Source organism: Phalaenopsis equestris, unplaced genomic scaffold (assembly GCF_001263595.1).
Source record: "Phalaenopsis equestris unplaced genomic scaffold, ASM126359v1 Scaffold000036, whole genome shotgun sequence".
Classification (NCBI taxonomy): Eukaryota; Viridiplantae; Streptophyta; class Magnoliopsida; order Asparagales; family Orchidaceae; genus Phalaenopsis; species Phalaenopsis equestris.
The window spans coordinates 2,542,050-2,564,130 of NW_018164478.1; the positions used below are offsets into that span (position 1 = coordinate 2,542,050).

At 34.6% G+C, this 22,081-nt stretch overlaps 2 protein-coding genes across 2 annotated transcripts; both read right to left on the bottom strand.

The window, feature by feature from the left end:
• Positions 1 to 215: 215 nt before the first annotated feature.
• LOC110018873 lies at positions 216 to 17,880 on the bottom strand. Its single transcript, XM_020716337.1, is given in 4 exon segments — positions 216 to 706; positions 8,426 to 8,523; positions 8,526 to 8,580; positions 17,403 to 17,880. Coding segments are annotated over 4 exon segments (819 nt in total). The 5' UTR covers positions 17,745 to 17,880; the 3' UTR covers positions 216 to 382.
• A 3,294-nt stretch (positions 17,881 to 21,174) lies between these two features.
• On the bottom strand, positions 21,175 to 22,081 carry LOC110018887 (probable calcium-binding protein CML15). The gene has a single exon (XM_020716361.1). The coding sequence runs from the start codon at positions 21,824 to 21,826 to the stop codon at positions 21,326 to 21,328; it is 501 nt and encodes a 166-aa protein (XP_020572020.1). The 5' UTR covers positions 21,827 to 22,081; the 3' UTR covers positions 21,175 to 21,325.

The following is a 22,081-nucleotide window of genomic DNA, read 5'->3' on the forward strand; positions in this document are numbered from 1 at the left end:
CATAGGTAAATACATCAAAATTAGGTCGGAAGTATTTAAATGCCACAAGAAATATGTTTAAAGATAAATAAAAAATAAAAAAATAAATCTATAAAAAAATGATTCCAAACAGGCTATTCCTTGCTGTCTCACAAGCAAGAATTTACCCAACGAGCATCAATAAGATAAAAAACCACCAAGAGCAAATTATCAAATTAGAAAGATTTGGGCCACCTTAGAATAACTCATCCATCTTCAATGCAAACATTTCAGCAAAACTAAAAAATTAAATTATATATATATATATATATATCAGCAAAACTGAAAATGAATATTCTATTTCCTCTTTCTAGCGCATAATACAGTAAAATAATGAACAGATGAAGACTGTACAACAATGGTGTCAACTGGATTCCTCACTTCTCTGCCTGAGAAACTCGAGATCCTTCATTTGGCGCTCCACAGCCTCTTTGGGTAATGGCTTCAGCTCTGAAAAATAAGCTCTGTTGCCCTCAGCTATTTCATTTGCCACCGAATTTACCAATCTTTCTATCACTGATGTCCCCACAGAAGGGAAAACTGCATTAAGCATGATGCAGAGCAGCCGAACATCCTCTTCTTCGATGGGATCTTTGCCGAAACAACAGACATAGATGGCTTCGAAAGCCTTTTCGACTCGAATCTCGATCGGAATTGCTGGGATAGAAGCCTTGAGCTTAGCCCGTTTCTGCAGGTAAATGTTGTGAAAATTGGAATTATTGGTGATGCAAGCCGAGTAAGCTAGCTATGGATTTACATATCTAACACTTAAAGTTAACTTTTTTATTACATTAATGCCACCCAAATCTTTCATAAAACATATCACCATTTAAACTTTTAAAAGGTCAGAAACACCTTTTCATTCATAGATAAGGTGGCATGCATGTAAAAAAATGAACTTTAGGTGTTATATATGTAAACACATAGAAATTGAGTGGTATATGTATGCAAATCTTCATTAGTTATTTATGACCTAAAGCATTAATAAAGGCCCAATATAACATCTCATGAAAATTTTTGAATGCAGTACCAGTCACCCAGCAACTCCACACCGATTTGAAAAGGATGCAAATTTCTTTCCAATCGGTGACGGCTGTTGAATAGGTGAAGAATGATGGATCTAATAGACTTCAAGAAGGGTTCAAGTTGAGCACAAAACGGAAGGCAACTGAGTTGAACCACCAAATAAAAGCTCTGAGTGGGTCCTGTTTCATTTTCAACTTTGCATTTGTTAAAAAGACTAGAGAGTGCAAATGCAATTATTGATGAATGAATTGTTTTTCTAAGGATCCATTCGAACAGCCTTTTTTACCACTTCATGAATTGCGGCTTAGGATAAGTTTGGGCACAATGCTTTCACCGGAGTTTTTGAATGGACAAAAGGATCATCACCAATTGCATTATTTATATTATTTCTATAAAGCTTGATGCCCTAACCCTTCTCAGTATCTATTGAGCATCGCAAGTAGGGTTTCAGAGCAGCGAAGGACATGCTGAGCGCAATGAAGGCGCACATGCATTGCATCTTTTGGGACATGTAACTATTTAGCTGCAGGTGATTGAGAGTAGGGTTAATAGAGCCCACTATGTCATGGTTTAAACTCGGCTTGGTGGAATCATAAGTTGTTCATTTTCAGTTCAAGCTTTAGATGAGCTTTCACATATATGTTTATACTTGACTTGCTTAAAATTTTCAATATTCATATTTGATTTTTATTTGGCTTGTTTATTAAAATTGAAAAACCAAAAATTCAAATACGTACTTGAATTGTCATATAAAATTAAGAGTTTGATTTGTACTTGATTTTACATATAAAACTAGTAAAGAAGTTAAAATTTTGAATAAGTACTTGATTTTTATATAAAATTATTAACAAATGATTTTACAAATTTAAATAAGTAATTGAATAGATTTTAAAATTAACATCTAACTAGCTATTAAATTATAAATAATTCTTGTAATTAAATAATATAAATAAATGCCGACAAACTAATTCATCAAAATAAAAAAAAATACATTAAATTTATGTGCATATTGATATTGAATTATAATATGTTATTATTAAATATATTATTAAAAAAGTTATAGTTGATTAACTTTTATTTAAATAATATATTATATAGAAATAAAATATTTAACAAGTTACTTATTAAATAACAAATGAGCTTATTGACGAACATTATTAAACGAGTTGAACTATATTCAAATTGAGTTTATTCAAGCAATGAGCTTTTAAAAAATGTTCATTTACAACCCTACTTAAGAGGGATAAGCTAACAAAACGGTTTAACTTTTTTTTGCCAGTTATTTATGATTCTTAGAACTACTAGGATTTCCTGTCATTCATATTGCATGAAGAAGAGTGCGATTATTTTGAATGTAAAAATACCTGTTATTTTGGAACTCTAAATTGAGTATCAATGACATTGTCTTTCATGATGAATTTAATTCACTCATAGAACCGATTGTTGTATAGTTATATATTTGTGTAGATTCTATTATTATTCAAAATTGATCTTGCATATATGGTACAAGTAGATACTTGCATGGGAAAATCAAAGGATGGGGAGCACATCCCACATGGAGTGAGATGTTAATATCAAATTGTGATTTAAAATTGAGAAAAATTGAGTTAGGAAACCAACTGTAAACCCATTTTGACAAAAAAGAGGATTGTCAAAATTTAATAAGACTTCAACAAGACTAGATTATGATAAAACACAATTAAAGAATAAATAGAATCAACTAAAAACTGCAGAGACTATAAGGAGTTGAAGCAAAGGTCCAAATGGTTGGATTAAGATCCTAAAAGAAAGATAATTGATGCATCTGATGATGGGTGACGAGAAAAAATAGCAATGAACATTGCTCTAATAATATTTTTTAATAGTTGGCTTTTATATGTATGTCATTTTAAATGTATTTTGGATTGTAGGTTGTTCTATGCACAAAAAGTTTGTTTATTGTGTCCTAGATTGAGAATTGCAAGAAGAATTTGATTAACGCCGTTCTAGGGCTCCTAGAAGGTGTTTAGGAACCCGATTTTCCTAAACACCTTCTAGAAATCCTAGAATGGTGTTATTGATCTAAAGAGACATGGTTTCTATAGGTGCTTATGCTGAATTCCTAACAAAAATCTCTCTAATTACATGAATAAGCATGGAGATTCTTAAATGAAGAAAAACTTCAAATGGTACTTTATAGGAACCCATAAAAATATGGATGAAGAAAATGAATGCAGCCATTTCAAATGCCAGCCATCAAGTCCTGTGAGTGGAAGAGAAAAAGATGGGGCTGGATTTTAAGAATTAAAATTGTATGTTGAGTAAAATTAATTATTCTCCTAAATCTTCCTTCCAAATTGCTGCCCACTTCTCCTTTCCAATCCAAACTTATATCATTTTGTCCATATCTTTAACATTCTGACTCAAGCTTGGATAATTTTAGTGGGTCTAGTTAACTGATTTCATGCTGCACAACTTGTATGTTGATCACATTTTCTAATTCTAACTAATTGATACGAGATTTCACTCCATTGTGGGTAGCCATAACATTACCAAATATCTCCACTATATCCATACCTTAGCCTCCACATCCCAATCTGCATCCCCATGATCTACAATGTCTTTTGCACTTTAAGCCACTACTTACAACGAGATTCTCTAGACGCACCATTAAAAATCTGTGATCTTGTTTTGCTTGCTTAATACTTGTTTCAAAGAACTGTCCTTGTAATTCTATTTTTTTTCCAACGCTTTAGTATTTGTGAAAATAGTTGCCTATATTTTTTTTACTCCTTTCTTGGGTTTGAATTATATTACTACGGTATTACATCCTTATAGTAAAATTTGAATATCTTCTATAATTGACAATTCTAAGGATCTGAACTATACATTGTTTGCTTGTTGACTTCCTTAGTTCACTAAACAATTGAGTGAACTTATTGTGAGTTTATGAGCGTCTCTTTCACATACTATCTCTTGTTCAGCATTGTTCATGCATTTTGTAACTGTGCACATTCTTTTGGCCTTGATTTTTGCACTTGTGTGTATTCACGCGCAAGTGCGTGTGTGTATGCATGTGCACAAGTGTATGTGCGTGAGGGTGCATGTACAAGCGTGTGTGCGAACATGTGTGCGAGGAGGATGGTGACTTTTTACCATTTAGATTAGGGTTTTAAGTAAGCCTTAAACATGACCAGGTAATGAGATCATGTGTCGAGCCTATCAAGCTATAAGCTCGAGCTCAAATTAAAGGATTTATATTAAACAAAGTCGAGTTCAAGCTTGACGAGACTTAGTAAGCCAACGAGCTAGGTCCACTAATTCAAGAAATCTTCTTTGCGGTTCAACTTAGCGACTATCGCAAGTTTCAAGAACTCCTTCAATACCCGCCTGTTCCATCAATACCATGTACAATACTCTCCCGTAGTGACTTCCGCAATCACTGCAAGTCTCATCAACACCTTCTATAGTGAACAATCACAAACTTCCCCAACCTTTGATGATCTCATCAATGCATTCTCCAACTAGCCATTCTCGTGATTTTGAGCATTGATCGTCACCTTGAGCCATTTCCAACTTCTCATACCAATTTTTTTGCTTTCGTTCCTCGGTCTCACAAAGAGAATCTAGCTTGAGCTAGTTCTTACTCTAGAAAGTATGGTTCGAGTTTAATTTCAAGCTTACCATTAGGCAGGAGAGCCGAGCTTGGGTTTACTATGACTAGCCCAACTTGACCTTTAAATATAAAATTAAGATTGCCCATTTACTCAAATTAGTGGCAAGCACAATTTTAAGAACAATAACCCACATTTGATTATTCATCATATGCATCAAAGTTTTTTTGATGGATGACTCTGAGTACATGAAAATATAACTATGATTAAAAAGTCAAGAATTTAAAAAACCCCAAGTTAAATATACAGACTATTGATGACAGTGACAGTATAATAGTTTTCAATGGTGAAATACAAATGTAGAACCAGACTTGAAGTCTGTTTGGAACAGCTGAAGCTTATCAAAAAGTAATTATGAAGCTGCTGAAGAATAAACTGATGTACAAAAAACTGCGGTGGCAATCACAAAATTTTTTTTAAAAGGTCAGACTACGCTAGAAAGTTGTCAACACACCTAGCCAGAACTAGTAGGAAAATGTAGATTTCGAAAGCATTTTTTTTTTGAAAAAGCTGCCATATTTTGAAAAAACTGTCAAGACGCAGTTCACCCAAATAGACAAAATTGCGGTGCGGTGTCACACCGCTGCCCCAAACGGACCCTAAGTGTCTTGTATGACATATACTCATCGTTATTTTGTTATTTTATTAATTGACACCATTCTAGGAATCCTTGAAAGTGTTTAAGAAGCGAGTTTCGTGGGAAGATAGTTATGGAATGGTATGAGGATAGCGGTGGTTGGCGGCATTTGAAAGGAGATGTCTAGTGAAATCTGTGGTTTGACAATAGATTGAAGAAGTTTGTTTTCTATCAACAATGAAAACAACTATCGAACAGAGAAACAGAGAGGTTCAACCACCTGTTTGTGATAAATACACAGACATAGTACTTGTAACGAAGACAATACAACACTTTCGAGAGCATAAAATAGAGAAAAAAAGTCTCGAAAACACAAATATAATAGTTAATGTCACAAAAAGTCAAAATAATATTAGAAACTAACCTAATTAGAAATAAAAAATAAAAAAGAACCACAAAATAAAAAAAGGAAACTTGATGAAAATAAAAACAAAAATAAAAAAGTAACGGGCCAATAAATACTCCGATGACCGCGAGAGCTATAAGCCAAGAAATCGAGGAAAAATCTTGAACAGTAAAAAATATTGTGTCCTGCATCATGGTATCGTGGCGTTCCCACGATTAGAATTTACGATCCCATGACTCTTGCGAAATGCTCCTGGGTCATTCACACTGGCTAGAAGAGACTTCTTTTCTTCTCTGAAAGGATCTGGATACCGCTGTCGAATGAACTTTTCACAATACGCCCAACGAGATTTCCAAATCTATGCTCACCACTCCTGCTAAGCCATTGTTTCGTGAGTGCAGTGCTAAATTGAAGTGGAACTTGGCACCCAACCTATGAAATAGGGCATCCCGAGAATAGCTCAAAAAATTTTCCTTTCTATCTAAAGTGATGACATGCTCAACCCCTCTTAGTGACAACCACCGAAAACGTAAATTGCCAATCAAGTTATCTAACAACTCCTTCAGCGCAGGCTGCCCCTTTTCTGATATCAGCACCTCATATTCACTACGTTCTAGGACTATCAATATTAGTTATGTTGGAGTCTCTCGCATGGCCTCAACTTGAATCACTAGCATCTCTCTCTTGTTGGCTGGAAGTTGATAATCTTTGATAACTTCTTTCCCTCATGTGCCATTGCCTATTTCTTCAACAACTCATTACTCAATAAAGAGATTCTCCAGTTTAGACAATTGAACGCAATGTGCCCAAAAATATACCACTTGAAGTATTTTATGGCTAGGATGAATTTATGAGTTCTAGTGGCCTCCACTTTTTCTCTACTCTCGACTGATTTTTTCTTGGAAGGGGTTGGCTTGGTTGCTCCAATGGGTGGGTGTACTCTTGCAGTCTTGTTGCCCGATCTGATGGTTAAACCTTGTTTGAAGGGTGGTGTCGGCTTGATATTGTTATATTATCTCTCCACCTTCAGGGCTAAGGTTTAGACATCCTATAACGTCCAATAGAGTTGTAATTGTACCACATTGCCGAAAAATAGTCTCAATCTTACCAGATATCGAGCTATGAATGTTTTATCAGGCTCCACTAGCTCACACTTCAACATATGTTGCTCGAACTCAACGATGTACTCCTCTACTAAGAGATCTTGCTGCTACAAGTAACTAAGTCTCAAAAATTTCATATTTATAATATGTTGGTAGAAACTTTTGTTGCATCTCTCTTTTCATCTTTGGACTAGATTGTGATTTTTCTTTTTCCCTTACACTTGCGTAAATGCTTCCAATTGTCTAATCAAAAAGACACACTCTTCTTTAACTTAATTGTGGCTAGTTTTACCCTTATGTTAGGTAAAACATCCTTGTACTGAAAGGCTCATTCCATTGTCTATAGCTGCTCAATGAACTCGTCCGGATCCATGTGATAATCAAGATCCAGTAACTCCACTTTTACTCAAAAGTCTTGATTTCTACTTTGATATTCAATGTCAAATTGATGGGGTGTTAGTTATTCGTCACTCAAAGTTTCTTGGTAGAAGGGATTCACTTCCTCTTCTCGATTTGGCAATTCATCGTTGTGACTATGAGTAACCTCTTCGGGTTATTTTTCTCTCAAAGACGGCAAGCCATTATTACAGTTGAAGGACTTTTCTCACATAATGGTACAATAAAGAGGATAGGGAAAGGAAGCATTGTTTGGAAGTGAGATAAACTGTGAAATCTGATGTTGGACAACAAATTGGAGGAGTTTGGCTGCTATCTAGACTAAAAATAATAGTCGAATGGTGAAATAACAAAGTACGGGTGATAAAGAGGTTCCACGACTTATTCCTGAGCAAGATACATACATACTACATACAAAATGAAGATCATACAACACTTCGGAGAACATACAATAGAGAACGAAGTATCCAAAACACAAACACAATAGCTGATGTCTCAAAATAGTCAAATACAAAATATATTAAAGTCTTCTACTAGAAAATAACCTAATTAAAAAATAGAGAAATAAGAAAGAACTAGAAAAGGTAAAAACAAGGAAGCTCTCTGAAAATAAAAAAATATTGTTCAATAGATTTGCTTGCGACCACAACAGATAGAGGCTGTGGAATCACGAAAAAATCCCAAAAAGCTGAAAATTTTACGGTATTGTGGAATTTGCACAAGTGGGATCGCGGGATTTACTTTCCCGTGGCTTTTGCGAAACACTCCTACATCATTAATGAAGGGTTAAATTGTTATGAAAATTTATAAAAGTTGGTCCAAATAAATGTTTTACATTATATATCATAACCAATGATGTAATATTGACCTTAAAAACCATAAAACATGGCAGACACAAAAGGATGCAAAAAAAATCCAGTTAGGAGATTTTTAGATCACTTGCAAACCATACATAAATGAATAAAAAATTACATGGACAAAAGGCCTTTCCCTCACTTCTTCCTTTTATTCTCTAAATTCTCTCTCAAATACCATGCCACAAAGGTTAACCAATGAATAATGATTAAAAGGGGGCATCAGTTTGAGAGTGTTTAAACTTTCAAGCTATCTAAATATATCTAAATGCAAAAAGTCAAGATAAAAATATGATTGAATTATAAAAAAAAATCATGACAGAAATCATCTAGATTAATGTAATTTACAGTTCACAAAAGTAAATTAAAAAAAAAAGTATTTATCACACTACCTCTTTAGCAGCTTTCATAGTAGCAAGAAAAGTTTCTTCTTCAAATTCAATATCATTGGAAATGCGAAGTCTAGTAACCCCCTCCAAGATCTCTTCCGACCAGCACCAACAGCAGCCAACCAACAGCACAAAAGGACATAAAATGGATCACCAGCCTGCATGAAGCAGAATGTCCAACTTTCATTGATTAAGCCTATAGAATCTATGTACATATTTACAAAAGTTAGACCACTTGACAGGTAGATATATCAGGTCAATCAAATCAATTCAAGCATAAAAAAAAAACTAAATATATCATAAGGGAAAAAAAAACAGAGAAAAATAAAATTGCTATTTTCTTCCACAGAAGTCCTCATATCCAAAACCAAAAAAAAAAAAAAAAAATTAGGATTTTTCTTTTATTTCTACAGATTTTGCTGCAATACCTTAAAGACCCTTCATTACTAAATCAACATAAAAAAATTTAAAAGGGCGAGTTTGCCATTGGAATATACTTGCAAAAGCTGGTCAAATTCTGACAATGAGGTTATTTGGGTCATGGAAAACTCCCAGTTCAACCTTTTTTTTCCCTTTTTTTTGTTAGTTACTGGCTCAAATGCTACTGTAGTTCAATTAAATGACTCAGCATGATGAAGTCCTTCATCATTAGTTCTAAAGGTAAGATTGCGGGCCCTATGTGGATTAGTAATGGAAATTCCATAATAATAATAATAATAAAACTGCTACTTATTTGGTGGGTCTCAAAACCCATCAACTTAAAATGCTCTTCATTTACAAAATCAATAGAAGTCAAAATTAGTTAAAAGAGTTGATTGATCATTTCGAACAAATTCTGTAGATCGAAATAAGTCCATGATTTACATTTCTAAAGAAAAAAAAAGACAAAGTAATACAAGAATAAACATGAAAAAAAAAACTTCATTCAAACACTTGATACCAATTATGTAGATCGAATACATAAAAGGGATAGTTAACATTATGATATTCATGTCATTACCAAAAAAACAAAAAAAAAAAATATCAGTTGCATATTACCGTCCAAAGCAACAAAACAAAAAAAAAGGTTCATCCAAAACAATTCATTCAAATTGGGGGTTTTTTTTTTTTTTTAGAGTTAGACTAATATACATGTACAAATAAGAAACTCTAATCAGATTTCCACAAGAAAATCCAAAGTAAACCTTAGAGAAAAAAATTATATGAACTTACAATTAGCTTTTTAAATAAAGATCTTTATGTACCCAATTGCAACATCATATCATATTATGATTGACTCTCCATTTAAAGATTATTATAATCTTGCAAATGATCCTGAAAAAAACAGAATGAGGAAGTAAATATAAATTTTATCCACATTAAATAAAATTTTGGAGATCCTTTTAATTATAAAACTCATAATTTCAATCCTGACAGTTGAATCATGTACGCCAAGAGACAAAAATGTTCGTAGTACTTGATGACATTCAAGTTATTGGCCAACTATATGAGGCTCATCTATAAGAATCTTCATATTCTCATGTATTTTATTACCACAAGTGTTGATATTATATGCACTCTATTTATGTTTATTATAATGAAGTATGAAAATGTCTCTACTGAACTTTTTTCATAGATAATTTAGGGTTATTTATCAGGAGCTCTTCTTTACATCTTCGTTGGCCTACCCCTTCTAAGTTCATTATATCTTAAGTGACAAAATTGAAATCCTATTACTCTTAGGCCAACTTTTAGGGCCATTTGCAGAAACGATGTAATATTCATACTATAACATTTAATAAAGTACCAACAATCAATGGAGTCCTTGTAGTCAGCTATATTTATATGTACTCACAAACATGTACATAAGAAAATTCAATCGACTTTCATCCCCTACAGCTACATTATTTGAACTCTAAATACATAATATATTGTATCCATTGCAGAGAATTGACTTTGCAGTTTTATCAGCATATTTCACACCAATATAAGCTCTCATTTCTTGTATAGTTTTTCCAATAACATCACAACTCTTAGTAATAGCTTCTTATCCAATTTGATGGCCTTCTCCTTTTTTTTTCTAACATTCTTGTTATCATCAAAGCTCTAATGCTCACAGGCATCAAAAGAATTGGCAACTCTCTAGCATCAATAATAAAAACATCAAAATATTCACCTCTTGTTGAGCAAAGTGTCACGGTGGTATGGTTAGAATATAAGCTTGACCGCTCGCTAAAAAGTTTTTCATTCAACCATTGGAATACTGCAACATCTAAATTATTTTTTTTCAAATCCTACTTCATGATTATGGAACGATAAATTAAAGTTGTCCTTGAAACTATCCACAATGCAGAAGTTATTCATTCAACCATTGGAATACTGCAACATCTAAATTATTTTTTTTTCAAATCCTACTTCATGATTATGGAACGATGAATTAAAGTTGTCCTTGCAACTATCCACAATGCATTTTCAATCTTGTTTCGAAATATCCTACTAATTTAAAATTTTGGTGCAAATATCTAACATAAAATAGAGGCGTTTTTACATGTTGCGGTCCTTAAAACCTCTGATATTACATTTACGGCTCTCAAACAGTAATATTATATATAGAGGGCACTGTTACGACGGCGCATGATGGCGGCCCAACTCTGCCCTGGCACTTGTGATGGAACGGCGACCGCAAGCTCATTCACTATTTTTTACTTAGTTTCCCTCTCATTCCCATTCCACTGTTTTTTGAGCTTATCCACTGTTATTTTTTGAGTCGAGTTCGAGTAGGGTAGGCCTGAATATTTTTTGAGTCGGGTTCGGTTAAGAGAATTCGACTCGTTTATTATTCTGAATGGGTTCAGTTTGAACCTGAAAAATCGAAACACGACCAGATTAAGCACAAAATTTCAAGGTGAGTTTGGTTTAGCGGGTTAAATTTCGGTTTGGGTCTTAGTTTTCGATCAGTTTATTATTTGAGCCGGGTTCAGGTTGACCCTATTCGGGTCAGACCCAAAGCCGGCCCGCTAACCTGAATTGACATCCCATAAGTATAATTAATTTAGCTCGTTACTTACTGTTGCACCTTCTATAAACATTTTTTTCTTATATAGTTCATCTTTTAATCAATTAATTTAACCTAAAAAATTACTTTAAAATAACATAAAGTTAAACAAAACTAGTGAATATTCATACTGTTAAACAATAGAAATAGAAAAATAAAATAAAATAATATACATGATAATTAAGTCTTTGGTAAATCATAATAAAACATATGATTACTTAAATATTATCAATGTATTTTATTATATCAATAGCAATTTATATTATTTTTTATCTGTACAATCGTCACAAGAGTACTGTCTAAAAATTATAACAATTAAAGTACTTCAATATCATTATCTTTTTTACATTTACATACACAGATACCTTAGCATTTTTCCACTTGTATCATAAAAGAATAACCTCATCATAGTCAATCACGTCCTTACAAACAGTCAACATAAATATATCATTTATGTGCTCATCGCATTCAGTTAAATATATTATATATAGCATTTACCAATGCATGATATTAACTAGCTACAAACATTCATAACAATGTAACCAATAAATAAATATATATATATATAACATAAAAGTATATATTATATAAATCAAATAATATTTGTACAAGTATCATTAACTATTAATGCATAATAGTTGAGAAAAATCAAAATATTGTTATAGATTAAAAGTACGAGTACTCCCTCGATATCAACTAAATTGTTATTTGATTTGTTTTGATGCCGACTCTTCTAAATTAAAAACATAATATAAACATGGTATTTATATTACAAAATTTTAAATAGATTATTATTTTAATTAGCTAATAAATTTATGTTATTTATCTATTAAATTTCTAGATTTTACTTTATATAATCATGCTTATTTTTCTATTCAACATGTGTGTGTGTGTGTGTGTGTGTGTGTGTGTGTGTGTGTGATTATAATAATTTTTATTATTACATCAATTAAATAAACATAATAAGGCTTACCTTCCTCGGTCGAGCCTCAATTCCATGTGAGAAGATCCCTCTACACACGAGATATGGATCACATGAGAGATTGACTTCGGCTCCCTTCAACATGAATGCACGTATTCAACAAATCGCCTCTTCCTCCTCTGCATTATATGATTCTTCTTCTTCTATTCTTCTTCAATGGTTGGCTAGGACAGAATCGATGCCCTTACACATGAAAGGAAACTCCTCTTTTGTCTTCCTCTTCCTCCGCGCTCACTTCCTTTGCGCTCCTGCATCACGAGAGCTGCTCGATGTCTCCTCCTCTGCTTGAAACCGACGCTTCAACCTGTCGTTCGATTCTCAGGTAAGTAAAACTCATATCTATTGTCCCTCCCTACGCATGTATTTATACACGAAAATAAATATACATTCAGCTTCCTGACCCTTTAAATTTATCTCCACCCCCTTCGGCTTCCCAACTCCTTGCTTCACCTCCTCCCAATTCGGCTTCCCGCTTGCTTCAATTCTCTCGGGCGCTCAACTCTTTAATTCCTCTCTCGTGTAAATGAAACGGGACTTAACAAACGTCCCTACTCATAAAAAAAAAAAAAAATTGTCCTAAGAATTTAAAAACAAACTAGGAGTTATTTCTCTGCAAACTATCCATAAATTTTATGATGAAAACTAGAGATTATTCATTAAGACGAAAAATGATCATTATAAGGTAAAAACTAGATACAAGATGACTCAACTATACCACGAATAACAACACATAGTTATTGAAGCAAGGAAGTATACTCGGAAAGTACCCTTATATATATAAGAAAAACTCAAACTCATCAGATCTTTAATCCACTTTAAAATTATTTGTTTTTAGTGCATATTTTATGTATGTTTTATGCATATTTTTAGTGATATTGTACTTTACAGAAATGTATTTTGTATGTTTTTTGTTTCAGGTATATGGAATGAATATTTGGAGAAAATGAGGAAAAAATAACAAAAATGGTGCAAAATGGTATGACGCCATAGCGTTGTCCTCTAGCGCTATAGCACCATAAAAGCGGGAAACGGGCGTTACAGCGCCAGTAACTTCCCTTCTAGAAGATTCATTGAATTTAGCCGAATTTTGAAGGGGCGTTTGAAGCAACCCTTGGTTATTTTCATAGATCTATTAATATAGATGAAAATTGGATGAAATAGATGACTTTTTGACAGCATTTGAAGTCCCGCTTTAGTGTTTAAGTGTATGTTTTAGTGTGTTTTGTATTGTAATAGTAAGAGTTTGGAGATTTATTCAAGGTGACTCCATAATTTATGTTGGGAAGAAGACATAAGATATTTTGTATTTGTATTTAAATTTTTGTTACTAAGACTTGGATTTCAATACAATTTTGGTATTTTTGTTTTATTCTCCATGAATTCTGAGTAGTTCTCTTTCCTTCTTCTTGGTCTTGGAAATTAATTTTGTGGGAAGAGAATGATATAAACATTTCTTTTTTACTTTTAAACATTGTGATGATATTTTCACCGATTCTCCATTGACTTTACAAATTGGTCACTTGTGAGATTAAAATCCGTTGAAAAACATAAAGACCCAAGAGGGCTATGATTTCACACAACTAGTGAGTGTCACACTTCATTCTGATGAGTGTAGAATTGATGTTTCTAGAGTGACAGGCTAGATTCTTTTTTAAATTTGGTTTAGATTTTGGATAGTAAGGGTCTCTAGTAGATCCTATAGAGAGTGTATAGTGGGTAATCAGAATGTGAGAAGTCAGAATCTACTCATCACTACTACACAAGTTGATGAAAAACTCTAAATTAACCAATTTTCTTTGCTAAGTTTGGGAGGAGGTAAAGAATATGAATGCTACTATTTGTCACAATACATCATCACATTTTTACTCATTCAAATCCTACATAGATTAATCTCTAATTGCAAGGGAAAATCTTTACATAGTATTCAAACTCATTAGAATTACTTTTATTAAACTGTTAATTATAGTTGTTTATATCTTCTTTAATTTAACCTTAACAATTGCTATCATTTCAATTTCATTTAAATCTGCAATTTAGATAAAAGTTGCATTTGAGTTTAGCACGTCAATTTAAACAATTCAATTATTCTCGTGGGATCGATATTGGGTTTTTAAAAAAAATCTTATATTACTTGAAACAATACGTATACTTACGTAGTACCTCTAGTGTGAAGTTTATTATATATTTTTCATATCATTATATTTATTCACACTAACCGCTGAATATAATTGAGTCAAGTTTTTTATAATATTTTGGAGATTAAAAATACAAGTAATTGCAGGTCAAGTCAACCTCATCACCATCAGCAACAGTAGTGTCTTCAAGTTCACTATGAGCAAGGGAATAAACTCGATGTCAAACAAGTTCTCATGGTTGACCTTGGGTAGGGGATAAAGTTATAGACTCTATTTTTTATGCCCATCTACAACCTTCTATTAAGGAGCTCCGCCTAATTTTTTATTATCAGTATTCTTCTGGCCAAGAGATGAACAATATTGGTACGCCTCAACACTAAAATCAGCAAACAAACCACGAAGAAATCACAATAAATAGATGGAAAGGCACAAATAAAGGCTACTGTTACAGCAATCAAAGAAAAAACAAGCACAATACAAAAGATAATCTACTTTCGAGAGGTAAATCGGCTCTCCCACCATTTACGTCGTTAAAAGCAACAGAAAAACAATAAAAACACAATAGCCACAAAATAATACATATAAAACAACAAACCCTAGGTCCCCCCCCCTTAATAGAATCTTCCCAAAGTATTTGAAAACTTTCCTTCAAAACTTCAATTTCTCCTTCTTGAATATGTGATTATTGCCCGAGTGAACCACAGTCTTTCCCTGGCTTCTTCTCCTGCAGCAGAGTGTCGCCCAGCCTCTTCGTTTGCGCAGAATCGACCCACTTGACGGTCGGCAAGCCGGTGGGGAAGCATACGTCGGTCCCGTGAGCGGCATAACACTACTCCCATCCCAAAGAAGTATATTTTCCTCAAGGTAGAATGATGACAACTACTTTTGAATCACCTCGTAAGGCTCTCATGTTACGTCATTGTTCGGCAGTAATTTTCACTTAACCAATATATCCTCTGCGCCCCCGACTCCCCAATGAACTCCTTCCGTCAGCGTCAGCGGTAGTATAGATGAGGTTGTATGATCTCCAATCGCACGTCTCAGTTGTCATACATGAAAGATAAGGTGTAGTGTGGATGATGGTGGTAACATCAAATGGTAGGCCACTGCCCCGATGCATGTCAACACCTCATAAAACCCGAATTATCTCGATGAAAGTTTTTTGCTCCTGCTCCTGACAGCCTCAACTTCAAGTAGACCATATCCCCTAATTCGAATTGCACCTCTCATGTGTTCATCCGTTTTCTTCTTCATGATTTGTTAAGCCCTCAGAATATACCCCTTGAGCTCTGCTAGCATCATGTCCCTCTCCTCCAAGTATTGATCAAAGTTGGATATCGGTGCAACGTTGGATCCCGCCCATACAATCTTGAAATGGTTTGCCTGTGTTGCGGTATGACACACAATATTATATTGATATTGGGTTCATGCAATCCACTTGGCCCATAACTTAGGTGTATCAAATACAAAACAATACATGTATGTCTCCACACTTGTATTGACCACATCCGTCTTCCCATCGGTCTGGGGATAATATGTTGTACTCCTTTTGAATGACTGTCTATTGAATGAGTTTATCCCAACCATCCAAATCTTGTGGATTTTAAAGAAACAATTTGGTACATGCAACTAACTTATTGGTTGAATGGAACGATGATTGGTAGATCATTGTTAATTCCTACTTTAAGTAAGATTCCCTACCCTAAGCATATCGTATAGAAAATTTAAAAAGTTGATTTTCTTAAGATTGGTCTCCTAAAAGGGTGAACAAGCTCATCCTCTTTTGAAAACTAACCAGAGTATTGCATTAATCCCAGGCGATAGAATCTGATTATCCAAGCTGATCCTTGAAGCTCTAAAATCAGATTCAATGTTTGGGTGGGGAATCGTACTACAGTATCTTCAAAACCTTCTAGATTATAATATTTAACCTAAGGGGATGCAACATTCAATAGCCTAAGGGAAAACCAAATATAAATACTCATAAAAAAATGAGAAAATAAGACCCCAAGTTATAAAAAACTTCAACAACTTCCACCTTTTGAAAGGGATATTTTTTTAAGAAAGCTGGAGTCATCCTCTTCTCCTTCACGAGAAGCTATCTTCTCCAAACAACACAAGCCATCATCTCACCAACAAATAGAACCTGTCTTCACTAATAACACCATCTAATTTTCCTCCAAAGTCTAACCAGAGGACCGCATGAACTCACTTCAAATCTTTGGTTCTTTCACAGGAATTCTTTTGTCAATATCGCCACAATCACCAGCAACTAAGGCGGTGTTTGGCTGCAGACTGAACTTATGTTAAATAGGATTTATTAAATCCTGTAAATCCGATCTTCACTTCCACGGGAACGAAGTCTCAAGCGACGGGAGCAAGGAAGCCTTAAATCTGTCTCAGAGTCCCATTTACTAAACCGGATTTACGTACTAAAACAGACGGAATGCGGGAAGAAACGTTGGAACGCGAAACTTTTCCAGTTTGACAGAGCATGGATTTAATTTTGATATATTTTATGTTTGGCTCGATTTAAGCTAAATTCATGGATAAATCCTACCAAACGACATAACCTTTTGATCACCAAATTAACCCAACCACCTCCAAGCTTCCATTGTACATGCCCCTTAAAATGCACAAAAATCAAGAAGGTTCAACTCTGAAACATCACTAATCCTTTGAAGCTAATCCCTAGCAAGCTCGTTTCATGCGATTCCCCTGTTTTCGCATTTCAACGCATCAAAATAAAAAATTCTGCTACATGCCCACTTGAGCTTCAAGTTAAAGAAGCAAAAATCACTTCGCATCAACAAAGGGAAGCAATCGTACCCCACCGCGGCGGTCCTTGAACTCGATGAAGGCGCGAGAATCGTTAATGCTGCACTTCTTCCCAACCCGTCGCCGGAACTCAGCGAAATCTATTAGGTCGTCACCGACACCTCCCTCGTCATTAACAATTCTAGCAAGGAGGCCTACAATCGGCAGAGACCCAATTAACTTGCTCGCGAACCCTGATAATGAGTTTGGGCTTCTCTCCATGTAGGCCACGGGTCCGCAAATCCTAAGCCTCCCCCGAGAAGAAGATTTTGCTCCTTGGCTGCCGGCGGTGGATGAAGCAGGAAGGAGTGACGACCGAGGAGGCATAGAAGAAGTAGCCACTAAGCTCCCCATGGCTTCGGGGAAGGACGACAGGCCAAGAGCGTTAAAACTTTTTCCCTAACACAGTAGAAAATATTAAGTGCGGGCCGTCGCCCTTATGGCCCGAATGCACTCATACAGAACGGCAGCGCAACAACATCGTTGGCTGAACAAGGAGCCCCATCTACAGCGTGTGCAGATATTTGCTCATAATAGATATTTTCTTATTATTTATGAATTTATCTATGATACAGTGATTAAAGATTTAATTTTTTTTAGCGTTCTAATCATGCAAATTATCCTTTGAGCTAAAATTTTTCAAAAATAAATAAATAAGTAAAATCTTTTATTCTGCTACTCACATTACACTTATGATTAAAAATTCGTAAATAGCAATATTTTCTAGTGATATGTACATAGTTGTCTCATAGTGATAAGCTAGTTATCACACATATACGATTAGGGTTGTAAATGAATTGATTATTTGAGAAACTTATTACTTAACTAAATTAAAATTTGTTCTGATAAGTCTGAGCCTTAATTTGAACTAGACCATTTTGGCCCCATGCACTAGGCCAACCAAATTTAAAAAATAGCATAACATAAATCATTTGCTCATTGTCAGTCAATCCCATACATGTTGACGGCATCCCTCTCTGGTCCACCTAAATCTGTAATCGTAGCTCTACCTCCCTCTTTTTAAATCATTTAATACATTAATTTATGAATTATTCAATAAAAGTTACTATATTTTATAAATTCAATTATTTTTTCATATGAAAGCATAAATAAATTCACATATAAATTTTAAATAAAAAATAATCTTGAATATTCCTGTATTATTTAAAGTCAATACAGTAAAATTTCATTTGTTAATAAACTTATCAATTAAAATCATCTGAGAACACTTGCTAAATAACATAGAACTCATCAAATGAGCTCGCTCATGTACATCAAAGCTCGTCACAAGCTTACAGTGAAGTTGTTAAATATTTTATCAAAATATTCATTCTATGAATTCTCAGCATCTTCTTTATCACAGACCAAGACTTCTTATTACTTCTTATTATATTTCAAAGTTGAGGATAAATGAATTAAATGACAGTTAATATTATTCCTCAAAGAGAGAAGATAGGAAACTAACAAGAAAGAAAGAAATACAAATAGAGGAGGCGTTGCCTTAAGTGGTTTGGTTCAATAACCTTTGTCTACTACGGAGATCTTGTTTTTTGTGTGTTATTTAGTATCCTAAAGTGTGTTGTAGAGTTGCAATGAACATAAAAGTTTTGGACAAAAAATATTCTAGAGCATGAAATAAAAATATCTAAAATCCAAAAGTTATTTCTACTAGCTTTGCAACTAATATTTATAAGTATTTAGTTGATTGTCATTGCTCATGGGCAATACAAGAATACAAAGTCTCGAGTTTAAATAAGTCTTGATAAATAAATCATAGTTAAGATATAATAATGATTAATTGTATTGGACTTGGGAATTTTGATATTTCTTGATTAATATGGATTTTTGTAGTTGTGTGAGTGCATTAAATGTTGCCTTGAACATGTAATTAAGCTTGTTAAAATTTACAATTTTTTAGCTAAAATATCCCTAAAAGATGTTTCTTAGAGATTAAGATGTTAATCATTTTAGATAATATAATTTATGAAAAGATAGGGTACTCAATACACTAATCAAGCTTGACATAACATATGTAATGCACGAATATTTCCTCAATTTGAAAATGCTATAAAGAGGTACACTTAAATTTCTTAATGATAATTTTACTTTGATAAATTGGTAATATATGCAACATACTTGTTTTAAGATGTGGCAAAAAATATGTAAATTTAAGGTGTCTGTCGAATTCTTTTATGACATCAAGACTCATATATTTCGTAAATTCATACAATATGTGAGAGACTTTATGAGATTAATGGAGGAGGTGAAGAGAGAGAACCAGATTTCGCCTTTTTTATATTTATATAGCCCATTGGGATCTTACCTTTGCAGGGCTACAAAAAAGTAAGAAATAAAGAAATGTTATATTGTTCATCGTACTGTACATGGCTTATGTGAGATTTATTATTGAAAAAATATCATCGTAAGTATCATATGGTTGATAAATGGGCATAGACAGTGATGGGTTAGAGTCTCTTTCCTTCTGTCGTTCAGATAACTTAGAAGAACTGGTAAATGAACTCGACGATGAAGTTTGACAAATGGAGGCAAACTTGGCAGAGGAGCTCGATAAGTACCAGCGAGCTCAGTGAAGGAGATAGAAAAATACGGGCGAGCTCGGGAAGAAGTTTGTCAGGTCTTCATGAATAGTCATTGTAGCTATCACTGATGGGTGTGGTTGACAAGCTCTATCTACTAGCTATTGGCTATGGACACACGATGTTGTTTATAATCCAAAAAAAGGAGGCATGATGAGGCCTAATCCAGCAGGCTCGGAAGGCTCATTTACATGTGGGCTTTTTTGGTAGCTTGTGAAAGTCATTTTATGATATTTAAGGTCATTTATCGAGCTCCACTAATGAAACTCATTCCAATGCACTCTTGTGAATTGAATTCATCCTTGTTAGCTAGTAGATTGTATCCTTGGGAGCATCACCTGCAAGTTGGCTAGTCAAAAATAAGGGCATCTAACAGTGTCTCCTCTATCAGAAGCATCAAAATGACTCAAAAAAGAAATATGATTGGCTCTGTTCAATCAAAATTGATGTTATGTCTAGAAATTTAAAACTAAATTGAGCTAAATTTAAACTAAAATAAATAAATAAATAAAATATACGTACATATTCCTAAACATTTCATCAAATGAAAACGAATACATACATGAATATATGGTATAAGAATATTAAGAAAATAATATGATTTTGTGAAAATCTTACCTTCAAGTTTCACTAAGAAATTCAAAAAAGCTAAATTAATGCTTAGTTTTACCCAACAAGGGAAAAATTAGATCTAACTAAGCTCTCCAAGCCATTGATAGGTCAAAATGTACTAGTTTGTTTTAATTCTAAAGACTTGTTTCAAAATCTTTAAGCCATTTTTTTTTAAGAACACTTTGTGGTGAAATGATTGACAAGGCTTAACATGTAAGAATGGATGGACTCTGTTGCATTTTCTAACAACCGTAATTTCAAGACAATAAGCACTCTTAGAATTATTTCCTTCATTTGACAATCAAAACTATAATTTATCATCATCAATGCACTTGTGATATTGACATTTTTAATATGATGAGTTCAGATCATTAATCAAAGTTTTATCATCACCGATAGCCAACATTCCACCGTTGTCGTCCCGTTATCGTATGCTCATGTTAGTCTAATTAGGACGATCTTTTTTAATTAGCCTCACTTGGGCTGGTTGCATCAATCAGACAGTTCAATCCCTTTGACGAGATCAAAGTCAAATACCCAAATACCAAGCAAAGCGAAAGACTTAAAAATTTTCAATGAAAAAAATTAGCCAGTTAAAATCATCGTTGCTAAAATATATACATCGATGCATAATTTAAGAAAGAAATTAGCCATTAATAACGCAGGACAGATCAACCGACCAATATGAACGACGGCGATGGGGATCAATAAAGCAGAATCAGAGCCCTAGTATGTGATGGGGAAGCCGAGGAAGTCATGTGCAGATTTAGCCATGACGGCGGTGAACTCGTTGAAGCTAATGACACCATCGCCATTAGTATCAGCCTCGCGCATCATGGAGGTGAGCTCGCAGAACGTGAGCGGTTGACCCATCCGCGCCATGGAGCGAGCGAGCTCCGCCGCCGATATGTAGCCATTTCCGTCACGATCGAATGATCTGAATACGTCGAGAAGCTGCTCTTGATTGAGGATCGTCTGCTCGCTCATCAGCGGCGTGATGGCCGCCGCGAGCTCGTCGAACTCCACGGTGCCGTTGCCATTCGCGTCCATGCTGGAAAGAAGAGCGTGGATCTGGTCGCCGGTCGGCTTGAGACCGAGGGAACGGAGGAGGGCGGCGAGCTCGAGGAGGGTGAGGCTGCCGTCGGAGTCCATGTCGAAGCGGGAGAAGATGTCGCGAAGTTGGCGGAGATGGTTGCTGTTGAGTTTTGCCATGGAGGCGCGGCCCATGGAGAAGGATGGATGCTGCTGTTGGTTGGGAGGAATTGGGGAGGAGGAGGGGAGGGTAAGTGAGGAGAAAGGTGGTTAGAAATGAAAGGGGATTGACCTGGTAACTATGACGCAGCGGTGGTGCAATTTGTACGCGTTGAATAGGTGTTTGACGATTTGTCTCATAGAGGAGAGAGAGGAAGGACGGGTCACGCGCAGCGCCGTTTGAGAGTTACTAATTGGAGGGCGTGGAGCGGCTGTCCGTTTGGCCTGTGA

Excerpts from the sequence above, each read along its gene's own strand:
- LOC110018887 (XM_020716361.1), bottom strand. The coding sequence starts at position 21,826 with ATGGGCCGCGCCTCCATGGCAAAACTCAACAGCAACCATCTCCGCCAA.